The 22,567-nt window shown below is 42.2% G+C and overlaps 1 protein-coding gene across 4 annotated transcripts in view; it reads left to right on the forward strand.

Annotated features, from left to right (window-relative positions):
• The window catches only part of dcp2 (decapping mRNA 2), a 128,516-nt gene that overhangs the window by 19,853 nt on the left and 86,096 nt on the right, over window positions 1–22,567 (forward strand). For 3 of the 4 annotated variants that reach the window (XM_012858596.3, XM_036133577.1, XM_012858597.3), the window contains 2 exons: window positions 136–187; window positions 2,661–3,176. In XM_012858596.3, coding sequence (XP_012714050.1) covers window positions 136–187; window positions 2,661–2,791 — 183 coding nt within the window. In that variant the 3' untranslated portion in view covers window positions 2,792–3,176. Of the gene's footprint in view, window positions 1–135; window positions 188–2,660; window positions 3,177–22,567 lie in introns of those variants that run through there. The other variant, XM_036133578.1, reaches the window with a different exon arrangement.

Consider the following 22,567-nt stretch of genomic DNA (forward strand, 5'->3'; position numbering starts at 1 on the left):
GGTTCAGTTATTCTTTTCCATCCTGTTAAATGTGTTTAAACTCTTCTTTTTATAATGAGTTTACAAAAACAAAACTTGTATGACTGAGCATAAAATGACTCCCATTTTTAAAACCTTTCTTTATGTTTTTAACAGAAAGAAGAAAAACGGCCTCAACCCAGAAGACTACAGGAGATGTTTGAAAGAGGTATGCTGTATAAAGCCTAAAGCCTGGTTCTAACCATATTTTTAGTCTGCCTGCTCTTTGTCCCATTGGTCCTTGAGGTCACTGTCTTGTATGTCTTGCTCCTTTACAGCTGATTTTAATGATTGCACTACCATCCACTTCTGCTTATTCCTGTTAACGCATTCATTCAAATGACTTGTATGGCTTAAGGTAAACATCCTGGGTCTGAGGAGCAGGGTTAAGAACCACTGCTTTCTGTCTCATGGGTTACTAAACGCTTCAAACATAGAATAAGAGTGTTGAAATCACCCCAGGATGTAGTAACTGGGCTGTTATGACCATGAGCTGTTAGGGTGAGGTGAGTTTGAGGAGTGAGTTGGTTAGATTTATATGATACAAAGCAAAGACAGCAGCAGAAGCTCACAAGTTTGTGGGTCCAATATGAGGAGAGACTATTGCTCAGACCAGGAGTCTGCATGGCCGAATGCAGACTCCTGGTAATCAAACAAGCGCGCAGCTTGTCGACGTGACGTGTAGCCAATCACAAAGCGAGGTGAGGAAAACCCTGAGACAAAAAAAAAACAGCTCCCCTCTGTATCATAGTGCAGCAAACATAGAGCCCACTGTTCATGCTGTCTCCACTCTTTTAACAAGTGCCTTTTGTTTTTATGTCTTTTTCTCCGTTAAAATTAGTCCACAGACTATCGGCATTATTCTTTCTGGTCGTCCATGTTAATTTACTCTGAACTCACGTTTAATCTTGAGAGGATTCGTAAGATTTCTCGTTTGATATCTGAAGGATCCCGAAGGAAATCTGTTAGTGTGGTGTGTTGAGCTTGTCGTCTGACTGGACACCACACACTGTACAAACAAACTTGTTTTAGCTAATATTTTTTATCGTTACGTGTGGCGTCTCTCAGGCTTTAAAAATCGGCCGACTATTTTAAAATCCTGCCATGTGAACCAGCCTTTAATCTCATCCTGGTTTGTAAAAATAATACCTAAAGTACGTGGTTTGTACATAAAAAATGAACATTTCATTCATCAAAATATTTCACTGCAAAAAGGGAACTAAAAGTATGTAACATTTTCGTCATCTTATTTACCTACTCAAATCAAGTACATATACACTCATTTCAAGAAAGTCTTAATTACTTTTAATTCCCTTTTGCAGTGTTATAATATATAATTACAAAGCACCACATTGATGATCCAATATAAGTTATAGTTGTTACATTCAACCACAGTGGGAAATCATAATGAAGCAGCTCATATCAAATTGTTTATTTCAGCTGCTTTTCATACTTTTTGCCACTAGATGCCACTGAAGACATGTTGATGAGGGAATTCAGCAATTTGATGAAGGGTGCATTCAAAACTTGCTGGACAGTAGCTGTCTAGGACTGGACATGGGCAACCCTGCTTTACCCTAAACAGAGCAAAATTCTCCACGCCTCTTTATCTAGTACTCAAATACAAGATTTAAGGGACATTTCAATGTGCTCCAGTTTAGTCTGAATACTATACTTCTATTCACGCTGTTTCTGATTGGGTCAAATCCTCATATCTAATTATTTAAACCAGGTGGGCGTTGTGGTTATGCAGATGTGAAGGGAATGTTAAATAGGTGGAGGAAATGGTCCTTCCCTGAAATTCACAAGCTTATGGTTAGATATGGGGTCATAATCTATCATATTTTGTAAGAACCAACAAGGTTCAGAACCAAAATCACACAACTGGTTGGAGTATTTGTGTGACCATTTATCCAAGCCCACTTTACTACAAAAAAGTTGATATGCTTTGTTTGAGATGCATGGGTATGAAATGGATTTTTTACAGGTGAAGAATGGATGTAGGAAGGGTCAAGATGATATTATGTTGAGACAAAATATGAGCGCAAATTGGTAAAAGGGAGAAATAAACCAAAGGCGCTATTGGGTCCAAGCGAGAATTGTTATTTATCTCAGTTTTGCATTTGAATTATTTGTTTTTTTTATGATATCTAAGCTCTGCTAAGGATAAGCGTAGCAAATTAGCTTTGGCTAGAAATGCTGAAGTTAAACCTATTTGTATTATGCAAATAAACTATTAACTATTAGCACTTGATGGAGGTCGATAGACTTTTGCAGTCTGGATCTGCAAAGTGTGTGGTTCTAGTGTGCAGTTTTGCTGAACTTGCACTCTGCACCTTTTAATCTGATATTCTGTATGGATTCCTTCATGCATACATTGATCCTAACTACAGCAATAGTTTGACATCATCACAGTTGCAAAGGACTGCATGGATGGCAGGATATTATATTGCGAAAAGTTCACTTGTTGGCGTGAATAGCTTGGACGTTAAAGACCTAGTGCTTAGAGAACTGATAAAGAAACACTGATATGGGTTAAATTTACTACCAACTATATCAGTTAATGTATTTAATTCCATAAAATGATGGTGGTGTTTATGTTTTCAAATATTAAATAAAAATAATCTCCTTTGTTCCTACAGACACGTCTCCAAGCAGTTCCAGTTGCCATTTAACAGCTGAACACAAAGACTTTGAGCACTTGTTTTCCTCCAAGGCTTTCCTGAACTTCAAATTTGACAGAGACAGCATCATGAAATGCTTTGATTACTGATGTTCATCAAACTCCACCCTCTGTGAAGTTTTTTAATCTTCGTGGACTAGGATTCTTCTGAAAAAGCTCTTTTCCTTTTTGCCTTCCTTGTTGTGAGGCAACATTGGAAAGTTGTTCATATTTCTCTAACATGCAAAAAAAATTAGTGTTTTCTTCCTTTTGCTGTCCAACTTTTCACAAATCAGTTTATAATGTAGCAGTTCTGTCCTCAAGATGGACTTCCTGTGCTGACCTTACTGCAGCAGCTGCAGGAGACTGCACTTAAAACAAAAGGTATACAACTGCTCAAGTTAACACATATATTCCAGTGGAACTAAAATATTCCTCTTTTCAACCATTTTAAGAAGTTTAAACCCAATATTTTGGGACAGTACAAAAAGTAAAATATGGACAAAAAATGGTGTGACAGCATAGTAAATTTGGCTGTTGAATCAGCATCAGTCATTGCTTCACATCTTGATTTTTAGATTTAATACTGCTCAAAAAAAATACAGAAACACTTTTAAAAACACATCATATCTCAATTGGAAAAAAATCCTTCTGGATATCCATCCTGATACGAAATGAGGAATGTGTGAGAAATTTAAGGACACAACATCTTTGAAAATGATAATGATCAATCCCCAGAGGAGTTTTTCCCAAGTCACAGAGAAAGTAAACCTGAAACATTGCAGCAGTCTGGTCCAATCTGCTGATGGCATTACTGCAACTCCAAATGGTCCTCAGTAGCTAGTACGGAGCCTACATGCTTGTATGCATGCTTGACAACGTCTGGTCAGGCCCCTAATGACATGATAGATGGTGTCCTGGGGTATGTAATACCAGATCCTGACCAGGTCAGATACGAGTCCTGCTGATGGCTTAAGGGCTTCCAACGGCCCTGTCCAGAGCATTTCTCTGGAATCTCCTCCATGAAATCCATCCTCTGGACCATGCTCTGGAGACTCCTGGAAACAGCATGCATTGGTCTGCCATCCTGGTGGAGTTGGACTGCCTGTGTGACCTGTGTAGGGTCCATGCTACCACTAGGCACTCTGACGCTGGTCAAACTACTGCAAGTTGTCAAAACAGAAAGAGTAGAAAAAAATGTCCGTGGCCTTCAGTGCCTCAACCGTTTGTGCCATTGTTGCCCCTTTAGGGCAGCTGTTGTTAATTTTCATGAAGACCAGAACAGCCGACACTGATTAACAACGTCCTCTGTTACTGAACTGACCAGATCAATATTCTACAAGTTTAACTGACTTGATATTACACCATGATTAAAAGTGTTTCTTTAATTCTTTTCAGCAGTCTATAACAGAATAGAAATACAAGTGAAGATAAACTTCTTAATGTTCTGAATAGTTCTGGAGTTTTGGGTTTTTTACAGTTTTGTCAACCTGCTTTAAATCTGCCCAAGAACTTCTAGTGTTTGTTTTTTTACTGAAACGACATGAAAGCACATTTTCTTTCACATATTTGCCTTTACAGCTACCTGTACTGTATTATACTCATAAATCTGTCCTGTCATTTCTTTCCGTAAATGACAGATACATGTAAAGCTTTCTGAATAATTTCTGAAACATTTCGAAAACTGTTTTTGAATTTGATGCTATATTAAATGCCACTAGTTTTGTCATAATTGTTTTCTGTTGATTGGGTTTTTTAAAGATTTTATTAGGAAGATTTAGAATATTTGTTTAGTGCTGAAGAACAAGCTGGCTGCATTTAGATTGTTGCTGACAGTATGATGTTACAAATTCCATGCTACACTGCTAATTTAAAGCAGAAACTAATTACTAAATGAAGTGGATGTTTAAAAGTTCAAAAATGAGAAGTTTAAATTAAAATGAGTAATAAGTTTCACATTTATAGTTGTTCAGGAGGGAAACCCACAGTTAAAATTTTTAACTTGAACTTGCGTAATCCTTACTAATATCTGAAAAATTATGTTTTAGACAGTCTCATTTAATATTTCAGGAAAATATCAGGAACATGGAGTATCCAGTTTAGTTTCTTTACATTAACAATCACTTTGTTTTTTTTTCTTTTTTCACATTATGTATTTCTTACTTCTGTGAATTGTTGTGAATTTAGATGATTTGTATGATCAAGAAGATCCTTTATGGCTTTAAATACATGAAACGTTCCTATTATGTTGTTCATGTACAGTTTATGTTCAGTCAAGCTGGTACTTTTGTGGGAGGCAAATATATGAAATGCATATATATATATATATATATATATATATATATATATATATATATATATATATATATATATATATATATATATATATATATATCTCAGAGAAGATTTCTTTCTTTGGGATTTGTACTCAGTAGTTCTGTAAACAGAAGCGAGTGCTGTGTTCATACCAGGAGTGATTGTTTTACACGTCTGAATGGTTGTAATGAATTTTATCCATGATGTTCTCGAGTGAACTTGCTTTCAACTGTTTTTACTTTGAATGTTAAACATAATAAAATGCGTTTTTCACTCTTAGGTACACTGATTTTACTTCTAGACTGTTCAAAATACTGTGGTTAAAAAGAGAGTAAGGATTGATTTGTTTTAGAGTGACTGTATTTCCAAACACCGAATAGCTTTGGATAGCTTTGCACTTCAAGAATACAAAGCTATACATGGGGAAAGTTTCACTAACTTTATTTACATTCTTCAGGAGGTGGGGAAATGGAATATTATCCAGAGTAAAAACAGTCTCTTTTCTAACTCAAACATTTCCTGGATATAATTAAAATACCATCACAGGCTTCTAGATCCAAAATTTATTTTCGTTTTCAACAGTCCACAAACATTTTTCTCTTCAGTCTTCAGCCCATGCAACTTTTCTCAACAGTTAGAGAGGGCTTCATGTTAGTGTTCTGGACCATATTAGCTATTCCTCAATCCATTGAAATGGTATGCTGGTGAAGATTCTCAGTCGTCATGGTCATTCCAAAAAAAAGTAAAAAACAAAGCAACTGGACTTGTTTTCCGTAGTACAAGACGTTTCTCTTCCTCTCCAGGAAGCTTTCTCAATTCAAAAAGTCTGGAGTAATGTGGAGCACCAAGCTTTATACTACGGCCAAACAAAGGCCTTGTAATGGCTTAGATAACATGCAGATTCAACCGAAACAGCTCCACCCCTTAGTAAACACACTGTCCTACAACCCGTGCAATAATCCTGATGTAGTGACTTCTGCTGCTAACATAAGTCAGCCCACATGTATGTATGTATGTGTATGTATGTACAAATGTATACAATGTATATGCACGTACATACGCGTAGGTGCGTATGTATGTAGGCGCATAGATATATGTATATATTTAAGTATATAGATATGTTTATATATATATATATATATATATATATATATATATATATATATATATATATATATATATATATATATATATATATATATATATATATAGACCACTAAGAATGTAAATGAGACATCATATGCCCATTCCTATTTCCTTTTTGTATTTTTTGGTATTCTTTCTGATCCATTGTATATATGAAGATTCACTGTATATAACTGAATGCACCTTCCCTACTCTGCACCTTCTTGTATGAGCCGATGTGACGAGTGAATTTCTCCATTGTGAGATCAATAAAGACTATCTTATCTTATCTTAATGGGCGGTCGTTAAAGCCGTTAAGCTAGCAGATTGAACTGAAACTGGTCCACTCCTCTGTAAAGAGGAGTTGTTAGGGTTGTTATTGGCTTGGGTTAAAGGAGCAATGTTTAGATCACCCGAATGAGGGTGAGAGTTAAGGTGATGATTGGCCGGAATTAATCCTATAGCTGTATTGTACGTTTTTGAGAGTTGGAACCTAAGGCCTCCTCCTCTGTTTAACCAAACAAGCTCTCCACAGACGCATGGCTCAACACAGGAGAGCTACCTCCTCAGGACAAGACTCTGCTGTCCACCTACACCTTAAGGACAAAGGACACTCTTTTGAGGATCAAAATGTTCACATTTTGGACAAAGAAGACAGATGGTTTGAAAGGGGTGTGAGGGAGCTATATAAGCACAGTACTGTTGGTCTAAATAGTACTTTGTGTTGAAACTTGTTAAAAGTATTAATTCAATTTGACTACTAGAAGGTTCTAAAATTAAATGTTTACTTAATATAATATAGAGGCCATAACACAGCAGTGTGCTTGCGTTCAGAGAAGGCTGCAGGTTCGATCCCCACAGACTGCCACCGTGGCTCCCTGAGCAAGACCCTTGATCTCAGATTGCTCTGCAGTTGCTGTAAAAGCTGCCAACTACTCCCTAAAGTATGGGTTAAATGCAGAAGACAAATTTCACTGGAATGTAATAATAGTAATATCATCTTTATTGTCATTGAAACATACATTACAACGAAATCTGTTCTCTCCTTTTAACCCATCCCCTTGGGGAGCAGTGGGCTGCCATGTGCGGCAATCTGGGGTTAAGGGTCTTGTTAAAGCTACCACACCCTGTCGGTGGTGAAACACCTTGGGTTGCCCCAGCTCTTTACCCCTAGGGTGACTCCACTTGTACTTTAAAGTGTTTTCCAATTTACGACACAAGAAACAGAAATCTGAACTTTAACTGGTTTAATCTAGCAAAGTCAGAGAAATGTTTACAGACACATCAGCGCTGACAGGCTCCTGATCGAACACGATGCAACAGCAATGAAAGTAGCAAGAGCCACCACTGATAATTTCTTAAGCATTATAAAGAAGTCTAGGTACACGCCCATGCAAGGGCTGTACACTTCCTAACATGTCGTCAGTAAAATAATGTGTCACCACTTGGGTGCTATCTGATGACCTTGTGTCCCAGCCTTGTGTCCCAGACTGTCTAGGTGTGCATGACGCTCCCAGGACCGACGTTCCACTCGTTCATCCCATTTCTACATTCTACTCATACGCCACATTTCTAACAATCCCCCTGATGATGTGCCTAAATGACACATCACCAAAAACCCATCCAGACTCGTGGAACGTCAGCATCCAGGCTGTCCCTGTTTTAGACAAATCAATCATTCAACCCTGTTACCCCATACAAAAACCTATATATGATCAGGAGACTCCATCCAGCTAGCACATGGATTCCATCCTCCCCCCACCAAGGACGGAAACGCCATCTCTCTGGTAGCCTCCTGGGTAGTGTAGTGTAGTGTTGTTTGACAAGCTAACCCTTATTAACCTATATGTGCAGTTATTAAGAAAGGCAGAGGAAAACACTAGACCTAAGCACAGCAGAAAGTTCTGTCTAAACATCATGTCAGTCAGTCACTGTAGACCCTAAACGCTGTCATCTTCATCCACCTCAGTTTCTTCCTTTCACCTCCAACCTGTCAGGGTCACCTTCTTGAAGAGGAATAATTATCACTCAATAAACAATTCTAACATTCAGGTATGGCCAAATATAAGGGCCCTAAGATAAAACTTTTTGCTACTACATTAATGATTCTAACTTATTTCCATCTAATCAAATAGTACTAAACATAAACTCTTTTTTTATTACTTATGTATTTTATTGCTTTGAAAGAATAGCTTTTAACTTTTTGTTGATTTAATCCCTAAATTGTGAAAATCATAAAATCATTGTAAAGGATATCTTGAGGGAAGGTGTTTTTTCCTCTTAGGTCAGACATCATTGTCCGTAGGTTTTAGAAGCTGGATTACAACCTCCCCCTCATCGGCTCCATCCCACAAAGGAGCCGGTGCCTGTATCATCGACGTTTGATAGGCAAGCGGGACACCCCAACCTCTCGCTGCTTGGGATCCCACAGCTTTGTCGACACACCTAAAGAAAATTGCCCAGAGGCATTGAACACAACAACAAGCACAAACAGCAAACATGGCAATAACAATCATAGAAGAAGAGAGTATACTCACGAAATAGCTTCCCCATTTTCCAAACCACTTTTCAGCCACATTGGTAAATTTATCCTCAATCCCGGAATAAGATTTTAATTCATTTGACAAAGATTGCAATCCTTTTATGGCCCTTGACAGGGATCCTCCGGGAACTGTGTTATTTGGGATAAAAGAACAACAACCATCTCCAATAATACTACATGCCCCCCCCTTTCTTTTGCTAGAATCATATCCAAAGCCAACCTATTTTGATAAGCCACTAGGGAGATGGCAGAAAGTTGGCTATGTACTGCTTCAAATCCATCACGAGTGAAGTTGGACAAGCGCTGAACATTGTAATGTATATAGTTTATCCGATCAACATTTTTATTTGGGGTGATCCAAATGAATATAGATTCAAAACCAGATGCAATTTGATCAGCCAGTTTGTATTCATAAGGTACTCCACGAGGGATCCCTATAGCATCAATCCACACAGGGGAATTGGCAAAAGGTCCCACAGACCGTTTGCGGACATGATTATGAAAAACTCCCCCTGAGGAAGTGGGCCAATCAGCTTCAGGTATGACTTGTATAGGAGAGAGTAGGGAAATTAGGGCACATCTACCCCTCCAGTTAGCAGGGAGCCACCCCCGTAGGATGTTACCCCCACAATACCACCAAACATCAGCCCTGTTTACCTGTAACTTACCAGCAGTGACATCGCCAGTCAAATCATAAGTGTTCACACAGTATTTAATAGATAATCGGCCTATCAAGACATAACCAGCGGCAGCATTACCGTTATTAAAACAGGTCACCTTAGTTAACATGGTTGGTTGGAAGATGGGGGGCGTGGTGTTTTGTCAAAATCAAATCCCAACCAGCACAATCAGAGTCCAAATTATTATAAGACATAACCTGAAGCATGCAAGTATAGGGCTGGGCAAGTTAACGCGTTAATTTCGCGTTAACTCATTAGACTATTAACGGCGATATTTTCTTTAACGCGCGTTAACGCATGTTGGTCACATGCTTTTATTTTGTGAAGGTCTGTTGCTGCGGTGTAGGGGTTTGAATCAGAACAGTAGGTGGCGATAATGCGCCAATAACCTCGCTGTCAGCCCAGCCTCAGATTCAAAGAGGAAGAAAGGTGCTGGCCGGAAAAAAACACAGCTGACATGCGGAAGGCGGTGTTTCCCGCAGGTACCGCGAGCGAGCTTAGGCGAGGCGAGGCGGTGAGTTGGCGGCCGGAACAAGTTTTGTGCGGAGCGGAGCGGGGGGGGTCTGCATCGACGCCGTCGGTGAAGTCGCTTCTCGTTTCAAAGTATCCATGTATTTTTGCCTGTTTTCCCCCTGCCATTCACTATATGCGCGCGAGAAAGCAACAACAAAAAACCGCGTGTCAACGTCAAATAAACGCAAGCATATCGAGTTAGCAAGCATTTCAGTTTAAAGTTCTTCCAGCATGGAATATGACAGAAACAAGTTAGTTGTAACCACTGCCAAGTTAAACTTTGGTATTGAACATAAAATGGTAATGCTGCTCCCTGCTGTTACCTCAGAAATTGCCTGTTTTTGGTAGATTTTTTCCCCATAAAGAGAATTCCCTGTCAGTGGCAATAAGCTTTAATTTATTATTATTGCTATTTTTTGTTTTACATGTTTAAGTTGAGCTTTACACTAAATATGTGTTACTGATAAGTGCTACAAATGTTACAACACTTTTGTTCATATGGCAGCAGAACATTAAAATAAAAGTGCTCTTTACACTACTTTTGAATTCATTCTTGGAGTTTGTAAATACAATGCGATTAATCGCGATTAATCAGTGCGATTAATCGCGATTAAATATTTTAATCGTTGCCCAGCCCTATGCAAGTAATATCACTTTTATTTGTTGCTGAGCTGGAACCATTAGTAGTGTATTCAAAAGCAGTCCCAGTGAGAATTAAATTTGGTCTGGCCTGTGCACAAACAACACAGCTCCCCTTTTTAGCCTTTAATGCTGCATCCCAAACTAATGAAAGCCAGGTATTCTCCTGAGAATACCCTGTCGCTATTTGTAAATGCTGTGGGTACGAAATTCTGGAGCTGTCAAAAACCTGTACCAGACTCACCTGTTCAGGTTTCACAGGTTGAGTGTTAGAGCTAGGCAAATCCAACAAGTTAAAACGTAAAAGCCCCTTGGCATCTATGCTCGAGGCATTAACTCCCAGGACAAGGTAAAAACCCTTATCCCCTCTCTTCTGACAGTTATTGAGATAATGTTTACCACAGTAGTACACATTTTTCCGAAGGTCTGTCACACGAAGTAGCAATGGATTAACGCCCTTGTTTGTTCCATCAACTGAAGTCATGGTCAGGTGCCCCCTCACCAATCCAATGTTCTGTTCCTGAATTTGTTTTAAATAACCTGATTGTTGTGCTGTATATCCCGTCGGGCCAGTATTCTAGCCCACATCTATCCACCTGGGACACCATATACCTTGTCCTGTAGGAGCACCATACCGGAAATGACACATGTAGATGTCATAATTCATCCAGGATACAGGATTCTTACCACAATTAATAACATCACAAAGATCAATTTGGAAAGTTACTGAACTTCCTAAGGTGTAATTTAACTCCAAACCCCCGTAATATTTTATACAGGGAACAATAGATCTCTTCAGGGGAGCGTCCTGGTTTGCTTTATGCACAATCGGCACAGAAGCGACTACATGGGAGATTATACCATCTACTTGATTAGCCCAGATTAAATCGGAAATAGCAAAGATTAAGATCAAACTGAACAACCGTGCCACTATCTTTTTATTGCCGTAAAGCAACATTTTCATTCATCAATGTCTTCCCCAATGGCCCTCAGGTGCTTCCTGATTTCTCTGAGGGTCCTTTCTGAGGATGGGATGCCCTTTCTACAGTGAGATTTGTGCTAAGATCTGCTTACCTTGGTCTGAGCTTCGTTCAGCCAGACTTTCACACTGTAAGTGGTTGAGCTTACTACTTTAAAAGGTCCAATCCACCTGGGGTCTTTCCAAGATCTGTGGAACACCTTTCTGTATATCCACTCCCCAGGGGCAATCTGCTCCGGAGCCACCCCTTTTGGTTCTCCGGTTAAGGCCTCCTGTGTGTTGTGAGACAAAAACTTTACAGCAGACTGCAATTGTTGCACATAATGTTAGTTCCTCCCTCTGTAAATCTAGACTAGGCTCACAGCCTGACTGGAGAGAAGAAGTAAAAGGACATGGCATAGTCGTTCCTGTCAAAAGTTCATGGGGAGACAATCCCATGCAGTCAGTGGGTGATGATCTAATTGAGAACATCACTAAGGGCAGCGCCGCCAGCCATGTCATCTCAGTGTCAGCACAAATCTTTAAATCTTTTAATTAGCCAATTAATGACTTCTTGGGCAGACTCTGTTTTGGTGGGGATAGCTTCAACCCACCTGGTGAAAGTGTCAACACAAATAAGCAAATATCTACATCCTTTCACCCTGCTCTCCTTCCCCATGTCAACAAAATCAACAACAATTTCTTGCCAAGGTTTGCTGGGGACAGGAAATGCTCCCATCCCAACTTTCAACGTTTGTTTTGGGTTATATTGAGAGCAAATGGAACACGTATTTACAAAATATTTACAAACATGAGTGAGAAAAGGGTGCCACTATTTCTGACCTATCAGTCCAATGAGCTTGTGACTGGATTGGTGGCCCTTGTGATGTGCTTCCTCACAAAGTAGTAACAAAAGCGCTGAGGAGGCCACAAGTCTCCCATCACGTGACCTCCACTCACCAGTTTCTTTGTTCTGTGTTGCTCCCTTCTCAATCCATGCCTGTGTCTCCTCAGGTGCAGCAGTTTTTTTTGCATGTCAATGATTTCCACCAGTCCTGTCTCCTGTGTAGCTATGGGGGACTTAATCAGCTGTGTTGTGGCTTTTACAGCTTTCTTAAAACCAGCCACTGCCTTCGCGGCTGCATCAGCAGCATTGTTTCCCAGAACAATTTTAGAAGCGGCAGTCTGGTGAGCAATGCATTTAATAATGCTCACCTGTTCAGGTTTTGTCGAAGCTTCTTTCAAACGCAGCATTTGGTCAATGTATTTAACAGGTTTCCCTGTCGTGGTTAAAAAATCCATTCTTAACCAATGTTTCAAGTCAACATGCACCGTCTTAACCGCATAGGCCAAATCAGTGTAAATGTTAAATTTTTTACCTTCATGCAGTTCGCAGGCACGGGTTACAGCAATTATCTCGGCCAATTGAGCCGAGGCAGGGGATGGTATGACTTTGGCCTCCAAGGTGTGCCAAGTGTGGCCAGTAACAGGATATGGTCTGAAAGAGGCGTGGACAACAGCATAAGAGGCAACAATACCCCCTGATGGGGTAGCATGGCTGTGTCCATCAGTAAAGACGTCAAGGACACCTGGAATGGGTTCAGTCAAAACGAAAGGAAAAACGTTAATTTCATCCCTTACCAGTGCTTCACAGATATGGGGGAAATGGTCAGACGTGGGGGCAGCCATGTTAGTTTCAGTCCCTATGTAAAATACATTAGGTAGGAGCAAAATGTCCTGGAGTTTGCATGTGCGTTGTTTACCTAGAATAAACCTTTTGCTAGAAATATAACTGTCAACAGCATGGTTAGTGTGAACCCTGATATCCTGGCCACGAGTGATGTGTGACGTTCCCTTTAACGCCTTAGCAATTGCACACAGAGCCCTGGTGCAAGTCGGATGTCCCTTCTCCACTGGTTCCAACTTTGTGCTGTAATAACACAAAACCCTTCTCCCCATTGAGCCAGGTTGCCACAAAACTGAGGAAACAAATACATTTTCCTCCTTCACATCCAGCTCAAACATCTTTGTTAAATCAGGGGATGCCAACTCCGAAGCTTCATTCAGATGTTGCTTCAGAAGAATGAACGCCTGTTCTGCCTCATCCGTCCAAAGTAATGGCGCTGCCAAATGGTCGTGACCTGTAGCTGTGAGAAGTTTTTGCATGGGAGCTACAAGCTCAGTGTATTCAGGCACATAGTTTTTGCTGTAGTTTGCCATGCCCAAAAAAACACATCATCTCTCCATCATCCCACACCGAGTGTGGTTTAGGATGTGTGAGAATGCTTTGTTTGTGACTCTCTGTTATCCCCACACCGGCGGCTGAAATAATTCTGCCAAGAAAAACAACTCTGGGGCGGCAGAGTTGAAGCTTATCTTTCGAGACCTTGAAACCTGTGGAATCTAACCAGATGAGGAAATCTGCACTTAGCTGACTGACCTCCTTCTCAGTAGGGCCTGCGATAAGGATATCATCCACGTATTGCAGGAGACAGCACCTGTCCAACAGAGGATGATGAAATTTTTTCATTAGTTCCTGCAAAACATGATTGAAAAGTGAAGGGCTGTCTGTCAAACCCTGCGGTGGCCTGGTGTAGGTGTACTGCTGACCCTCAAAGTTAAATGCAAACAGCTTCTGGCAGCCTCCATGAATCGGAACACAAAAATGCTTTACAGAGGTCCATCACAGTAAACCATTTGAAGTCCTGCTCCAGATTTGAGAGCATCGTGTACAGGTTAGGAGTGTCATAATGAGTGGATTTTAGTCCTGAGTTTATTTTCCTCAAGTCATGAACCAGGCGATAGCTTTGTTTACCGGGTTTTGCAACTGGAGTGATCGGAATCAGTGTTCTCTCTCCTGTGTGTTCTGCTTCTCCTCACCATCTCCAAATTGAGATGTAACCTCCCCTCATAAATGAGTTTGTAGGTGTTTTATGGAGTAGGTGTTACTCCATGAGAGGAGTACCTTGCACTTGTTGCCAATCATTGGTTTCAACAGCTTTTTTGACCATGGGACCCAAGTTCTTTGCCTGTTGTCCATTTGCAACCTTCAGGGTGAAATGGGGATGCATGTCCGCAGATAACTGATACAGCATTTGTAACTCCTCTGGTAATTTTCACATGCCGCAGCAGCAACCCCTTGTGGCCCGATATAAATATCGGAGTAACTCACCCACAACTCGTCAGAGTGGTATTTGTCCTGCAAAAGTTTTAGCACCATGTCCCATGTGTCCTGATATCTGTCAATGTCATGCACCTGTTCTGGGGATCGTAAATAGTTCAGTGTAACATGAAGGGGTCTGCTGGAAGAGAGTAAGAACGAAGAGAAGTTATCCAAACATCCCAGCGTTTCACAACGTCTAACAAAGAGTTGTCTGCAGGATTTAAAACATTTCCCCACCACACACAAGCATTTTGTTCTTCAAAAACTGGGGTCTGGCTCAACTGGTTTGTGTCAGCGTTCTGAGTTCTAACAATCTTGCCATTTGGGAAAATCACATCTGTATAAGAGAAAGAGCAAACAACAGTGGCCCCTAACACAGCAATCAAGTCACGTGCCAACAAGTTTAGTGGACATTGTTTTTGGATCAGAAACTCATGCAGAAAAATCATGCTGGATTCATCAAAAGGAAGCACACATTCAACTGGTTTGGAAAAATAACATTTCTGGGTGTTACCAGAAAATCCCATCACATCAGTGTATTTACCAGAGGTCGGGAGATCAAAGTTCAGAGTACTATAACGTGCACCAGTGTCAAGCATAAAAGGGTAGTTTTTTCCTGGAATCAAAATGTCTAAAACTGGAGCCGGAAATTCCTCTAAATCTACCTATGGGATGGAACCCCGGCCCCACTAGTATTGTGGCATCTGATTGTAGTTGGGGGCCTGATGTCCATAAGATGGTTGTTGGGGGGGGGGGGGTAGTTAGTACATGCGTTTGTTGAGGCGGGTTAATGGTGTGCTGCTGCCGCCCAGAGCCCCAAGAAATAGTAGGACAGTCCCTTTCAAGATGTCCTGGCTGACCAGAATTCCAGCACATGAAAACATTGTTGTTCCGCCAGATTCTGGGGCCTCTAAAATCCCCCCTTCTGGTAGGTCTGAACCGGTTAGTACCTCTGCTGGGGAAGGTTACTTGTGGAGACCTTTGGTACATCTGACACGGGACATCTGGAGGACAGGGCACCACAAACTGATCTGAGCCAAACACAGGTGTCGGGGCAGCAACCATCTGAGCTTTTGCCTCCTTACCCTCCTTTTTCTTCTCATTTTGTCTGTCTCTCAGCTCCTGCAGCTGAGAGGTTAAGAGTTGTTGCTGTAACTTTTATAAATCACTGCTAGTCTGTTTCACATTCTTGTCATCTCTATCCAGATGATGTACTAAAGTAGCCATCCATTGATCTAAAGGCATAGCCTCACTTGCCACCACTCTGTCCATGTCATCTTTAACAGCACCTGATTGACCTTTTATCATAGCCTGTTTGAACAGCTTCTGCAGCGTGCCTAATAACGGGCAAGATGCCGTCTGCTCTTCCCATACTTTCAACATTCTGTTCACATATGCTTCAGCTGCCTCACCTGCATGACACTTTGTGCCATTTAAAAGGTCAGAATCCGTCCTCACTGCATAAAACATTCTAAGGGTACCCCAAAGTTGTTGTGCTACCGGAGCCAAAGGGGCAGCCACTCCCAGGTCCTCCGTTCTAGCAGAAACTTTAACTGCATGTACCTCATGCGGTTCCAGATATGCTGATAAGACAGTTCTCACATCACCAATAGCCAATACATAAAAGTCTTCAGGAAAAATCTTCAGGAATTCTCTGATCCAGGTGTGCGCCCCCTTCCTCGGGTCAGGAAGCCTGTCTCTCAACAAAACACCATCAGCACATGATAAAGGGTTGTACGTGACTGTCTGCACCTGTCCAGCAGCATTGTGAGTCTGAAACAATGGCATTTGCACCTTTGGTTTTGTTACAGGTTCACAAGGACCAGCTTCATGATTAGAACGCAGATTGTATCTGGGGCCTGCTACATCTGGGGGCACCTAGCGGAGATTTGAGATGTTCTTGGGAGAGGGAGCGGACCACACCCATACCTGGAAAAAACAAAGAAAAAAAGGAAAACTCATTCACACCATCCCTCCCTAGTGCCCCACTCACCACACACAGATTAAAAAAAAGACGCTGTACACACATTCCCACATAACACTCGCATCCAACACTGACAAGAGGGGGGGGGTGGGCACGACTGCTTGTGCCGACCCCCGGCCCCGCCCCCGGACCAGACGGCCCCCGGGCCGGGCCCCCCAAAGATGGGGGGACAACACGACCCGTACGAGCCACCCAGCCAGAACCCCCCATACCCCCTAAATACCTAATAAACCCCCTCCCTCCCCCACCTTACCCTAGCCACCCCTGCCCCCCACCCCTCCTGGGGGGAGTGGAGGCATAAGCCCCAGACCTGGCAAGCCGCTGACTACCCATAGCAGCCCCCCGCCAAGACCCCGGACACAGTGGCCCGCACCTCCAGGCCCCAGACTCCTTGCCGCCATTGGAGAAAGGGGGTGTGCAAAAGACCCCGATCCTCCCTACGCCCGCTCAGATGTTGTGTTGTTGCATGTTGTTCTCAAATGTGTTTAAAAACTGGGAGCGCCGAAGAGGGTGCACGGCACAGCCCACCCCCCCTCCGGAAGGAAGCTCTCCAGGCAACTGCCCAGAACCCTCAATGTCTAAGTGCGAGAGGAGGTGAAGGGAGCCGTCCGAGGTGAGGCTCACACAACATAAGCCCCCCCCCAGACGTCTTCCCCCCACCCCCCCATACCATGGCATACATGAGTGTGGGTTGTGAAATTGTTTGGAGTGAAAGTGTCTAAGATGCATGATAAAATTGGAGAGAGGGACATCACCAGAAAGTGGCAACTTCCAGTAACGCCCCCTCCCCAGGGACCTACATGTGTGGCGGCGTGATGGAGCAGGCAGAGGGAGGAGTCCGGGGATGGGGAGCAAAGGACTGGGAAACCATCCCAGGGAGCCAGCTCCCCTACTGACTCCAATAGGCACCCCCACTCCCTGAAAGCCCCACCCAGAGAAGGGGGCCTCGCCAGCGGCACCACCGTAGCCCGGGGGCCAGGGAGAGGCCGCAGGGCCCAGCCAACCACCCACCAGGACCAACACCTCAACCCCCCCAGCCCACCCACCAAGCCTACTGGCTTTACCCCCCCCCCAAAAAAAGTAAATAAATAAATAAATAAGAGGGGAGGACCCTGGCCAGCCAGCCCGCACGAGCCATCCCAAACCCCACCCCCCAAGCGAAACCCGCACCGGGAGACGACACAGACCAGGACTCGGACAGGGGGCCGGACACAAGCCCACCAGATCGTCCATCCCCCCACCCCCCCACCCGTAGATTTAATCCCTCCCCAACACTAACATTCAAACAACTCACCATACATTCGACAGTAGACATCCAGGCTGGGTAAGTCCCTACTCCACCTCCTTCCCCCTCCCCCCACTAGCAGAGTGCCCATCCAATGAAGGAGAAGAGCATCTGCCCTGAGATGTTAATGACCATGCCCCCCTACCAGCTCAACAGGCCCTGAGGCCCCCCAGCGCACCAGAGGCCCCGTGCAGGGGCGGACACCCGGGCACGCACCGGCCCACACCAAAAGCGGCACACCCCCCGGAACCGGAACCCCCGAGGCCCCGCCCGAGGACGGCACGCCCCAGGGACCCCAGGCCCCCACACCCCCCCGGCCCCACCCAGCGGCAGCACAGCTACCAGGTCAGTAACCCACGTCTGTCACCACGCAGCTCCCCAAGAGCGCCGCAAGCGGTTGCTGTAGGCCGCCCGTAGGCCTCCCAAGCCCTTCCCAGATGGGGGCAACAGACCCTGGAGTCAGATCCACCAGGCGCCCCACTCCAAGTGCCCCCAGAGCCCCAGGAACCACTCCATCCAGCCACTGCGCCCTGCAGGAAGCAACCCACCGCCCCTATTCCACTAAGTGATGGTGTTGATCAGAGGAGCCCAAAGAGACCAATCAGATGTGGATGCAGATGCTGTCTCAAGATTAATATAATCCAACAAAAGATCTCTATACTGATTGATACTGAGATTTTCTTTACTTTTCCAATTCATGAGGATAGTTTTCTTTGCGATACATAATGCAGTGAGAACCATGTAAACTATTTCTTTTTCCAGAGGACTTTCCTCAAAATTACCGAGCAAGCAAACTGATGGGGAAGGTGTAATTTTACAGCTCAGGCACTTTGATAAGTCCTTACATATCTGTGTCCAGAACCTCTGGACTGGTGTGCATAACTATAAGGCATGAATATAATTATCAGGATGATTGACTATGCAGTGTGGACAGATATTAGATTGTGCCAAACCCATCTTGAATAATCTTTGTCCTGTGTAGTGTACTCTGTGAAGGATTTTGTATTGTATTAGTTGTAAGTTGGTGTTTCTAGTCAATTTGAAAGTTCTTAGACATATCTGAGCCCAGAAGTTTTGTTCAAAGGTGACTGATAAATGCTTTTCCCATTTCATAATAGGAAGAGATATTGAATCATCTATTTTAGTCAGTGTCCTGTATGATTTAGATGGTAGTTTGAGGGGGGGGGGGGGGGGTTAAATGTAGGAACTCTAATATATTAGTTGGGATTTGTAAACCACCATTAATATGCTTATATTTATTTCTAATTATAGATTTAAGAAAGACCAATTTGTTAAAGCTACCACACCCTGTCGGTGGTGAAACACCTTGGGTTGCCCCAGCTCTTTACCCCTAGGGTGACCCAACTTGTACTTTATGTGTTTTCCAATTTACGACGCAAGAAACAGAAATCTGAACTTTAACTGGTTTAATCTAGCAAAGTCTCCTGATCGAACACGATGCAACAGCAATGAAAGTAGGAAGAGCCCCGACTGATCATTTCTTAAGCATTATAAAGAAGTCTAGGTACACGCCCATGCAAGGGCTGTACACTTCCTAACATGTCGTCAGTAAAATAACGTGTCACCACTTGGGTGTTATCTGATGACCTTGTGTCCCAGACTGTCTAGGTGTGCATGACACTCCCAGGACCGACGTTTCACTCGTTCATCCCATTTCTACATTCTTCTCATACGCCACATTTCTAACAGTCTTGCTCAGGAACCCAAAGTGCAGGCACTGGGGATCAAACCGGGTACTTGCATCCTTCTCTGAGTGCAAGCACACTGCTCTAACCACTAGGCCAACACTCCCAATACACCGAGACACAGCTCAGTAGGCAATTTGGGGTTAAGTGCCTGGCCCAGGGGCACATCGACACGTGGAAAGGGAAAGCAAGTATTCAACCCATCAATCCACAGTCGCCCCTGTACAATTGCAATGACCAATAAAGATTTTGTTTTTTACGTGTTCATTATTAGCCATGTACAGATACAGTTTCTGCCAAATAAACAAATAAAAAAAACAAATTGATCTGGTTTGTGAAAAAAGTTTTTTTTTTTTTTTATAAAACTACAGTCACTGATTCTTGGGAATCGGGACAAAGCATGTCCTACAAAGAAAAGTCTATCTAATATTAAAAATGAAGACCTACTTGTTCAAACTGTACAGCTGTTTGCTTGTTATCAAGGCAACAGACTTCACTTGCTAGTTTCAGCATTTCTCTAGTTGCAAATTTTTTTTTGTGAGATTTTATGGCTCTAGTGGCTCATTTTTCATACAGTAGGCTGACAGGAAAGGGGGTACAAGAGAGGGGAGAGACATGCAGCAAAGGACCACAGGTCGGTGTCGAACCTGGGTCGGCCACGTCGAGGACTGAGGCCTCTGTACATGGGTTGTGCGTGCTAACCACTGCGCCACCAAAGCACACCCCAGGTGATGAGTTTTAGTTTTGTCTTAAAATTTTTTTGTGAATGTTTATCCTCGACAGGTGAGTGATGTGCACAGATTTAACGATTCAGTCTAGCCCCACTTCAATTTAAACTTCCCGATTTCAATTTTCTTTCTGTTTTTTTTTTTTTTTTTTTTTTTTACTTTTGTAATAAAATGAATTGCTCATGTAACCAAAACGTTTCTATTGTTTTAACATCTGTGTTTTTATCCTTGTTGTTATAACTGTAATTGTCCAGTAAGTGAGCTGAAATTACAAAAAACAATAACAAGACATTCATGAAAATTAACTAATCAGTTTGACTTTTTTCACAATTGTTTCATTGTTTAATCATAAATCCTTTTATGATCAAAAATTATTTTTATCACTTGAACATGTATGTCTTCATATAAAGCTAAACCTGTTCTAGAAATCAAACTTGCTATAACGCACTGTAACTGGAAAATAACACAAAACCTATACCAATGTTCCCACTAATGCATGGATGTGCCAAAATTTCTTCAATTGAGTAAAACCAAAACTGAAGTAATAATCTTTGGACAAATAGAGGAGAGATCAAAAGTTAGCACACAGCTTCAGTCGCTTCAGTCGCTTCAGTTGCTTCAGCTAGAAATCACTGATCAGGCCCGAAATCTGGGAGTAGTGATGGAGTCAGACCTAAACCTCCAAAAGCATCTAAAGACAATTACAAGGTTAGCCATTCTATCACCTGAACAACATTTCCAGGATTAAAGGACTAATGTCTCAGCAGGATCTGGAAAAACTAATCCATACGTTTATTTTTAGTCGAGTTGATTACTGCAACAGTGTTTTCACAGGTCTGCCTAAAAAGTTAATGAGACAGCTGCAGCTGATCCAGACCGCTGCTGCCCGCGTCCTCACTAACTGTGACTAAGAAAGTAGAGCACATAACCCCAGTTCTAAAGTCTTTCCATGGCTCCCTGTATCTCAGAGAATAAACTTCAAAATCCTTCTGTTAGTCTATAAATCCCTGAATGGCTTAGCACCTAAATACATCACAGACTTGTTAGGAGCAGTGTACTTTTGTTAATAACAAAACCTTATTAACAAAAAAGTTAAACAATTTAGTTAAAAACAAGTGTCATTTACATAAAATACTTAAATCAGGAGCTTGTTAAATTGAAGTTCTCCTCTTTCAGACACTTCACATAAAATCTTTTTAAAACCCCACAACTGCATAAAATCCTCCATGTTCCGCATGGCTCTGTGGAAGTGAAACTCCAGCCTAATTCTGGCTTTTACGTTGCACTTCCACAGAGCCACAGCATCAAGGTGAGGTCCTCCCTGCAGTCTGTCTCTACGGGACAAATAAACGGCCATCTTTGCCTCACTGATTAAAAAGTTTAAAAGTCTAGCCGTTGCGTTATTACTTTTATTTTGACACACTCCTCCAATAAATAAAGAAGTAGCAAAAACTGTGCCAAAAAGACTAAAAAACATTTGTTAAAAGGCTAAAAACGGTCTTTAGTCTTGTGCAGTCCATAAAAACATGAAAAACATTTTCAGACAGACTGCAGAAAGGACACAAATTTAACAGCATCCAACATCCAACAGCCTGTGTCAGGACAAATAATCAAATTTCTTCCAGTTTTTGTCTACAGAGGGGCACCAGGCAAGGATGCCCTCTTTCTCCATCACTTTTTGCCATCTTTATAGAACCTCTAGCAGCAACTATCAGACAAACAAAAGCTGTAAAAGGTATAAAATGCATGAAAATAGAGCACAAGATTAGTCTGTACGCGGATGATGTATTACTTTATCTCCAGCATTCAAATAATTCTCTTTTACAAGTAATTAGAATACTAGAATCTTTCTCCAAAGTATCAGATTACTCGTTAAACTGGTCTAAATCTACGGTACTGTCAATTAATTGCTCTCTCGAAAACTCCCTAAATTTACAAATGCAATCAGGAAATATTAAATATTTAGGTATTACTGTGTCGAATAAATTAACAGATTTACTTAAACTTAACCATGCCCCACTTTTAAACAGGATAGAAGAGGACCTTGAAAGATGGAAATCGCTTCCAATCACACTTATGGGTAGGGTAGCTTCAATAAAAATGATGGTCCTACCTAGAATTAATTATTTATTTTCAATGGTCCCCAATAAACCATCATCTGACTGGTTTAAATCTCTAGACTCTGCCATTTCTAGATTTCTTTGGAAAGATAAACCCCCACGTATTAGCTTAAAGACAATACAGAAGA

This window comes from Fundulus heteroclitus, unplaced genomic scaffold (assembly GCF_011125445.2).
Source record: "Fundulus heteroclitus isolate FHET01 unplaced genomic scaffold, MU-UCD_Fhet_4.1 scaffold_64, whole genome shotgun sequence".
Lineage (NCBI taxonomy): Eukaryota > Metazoa > Chordata > Actinopteri > Cyprinodontiformes > Fundulidae > Fundulus > Fundulus heteroclitus.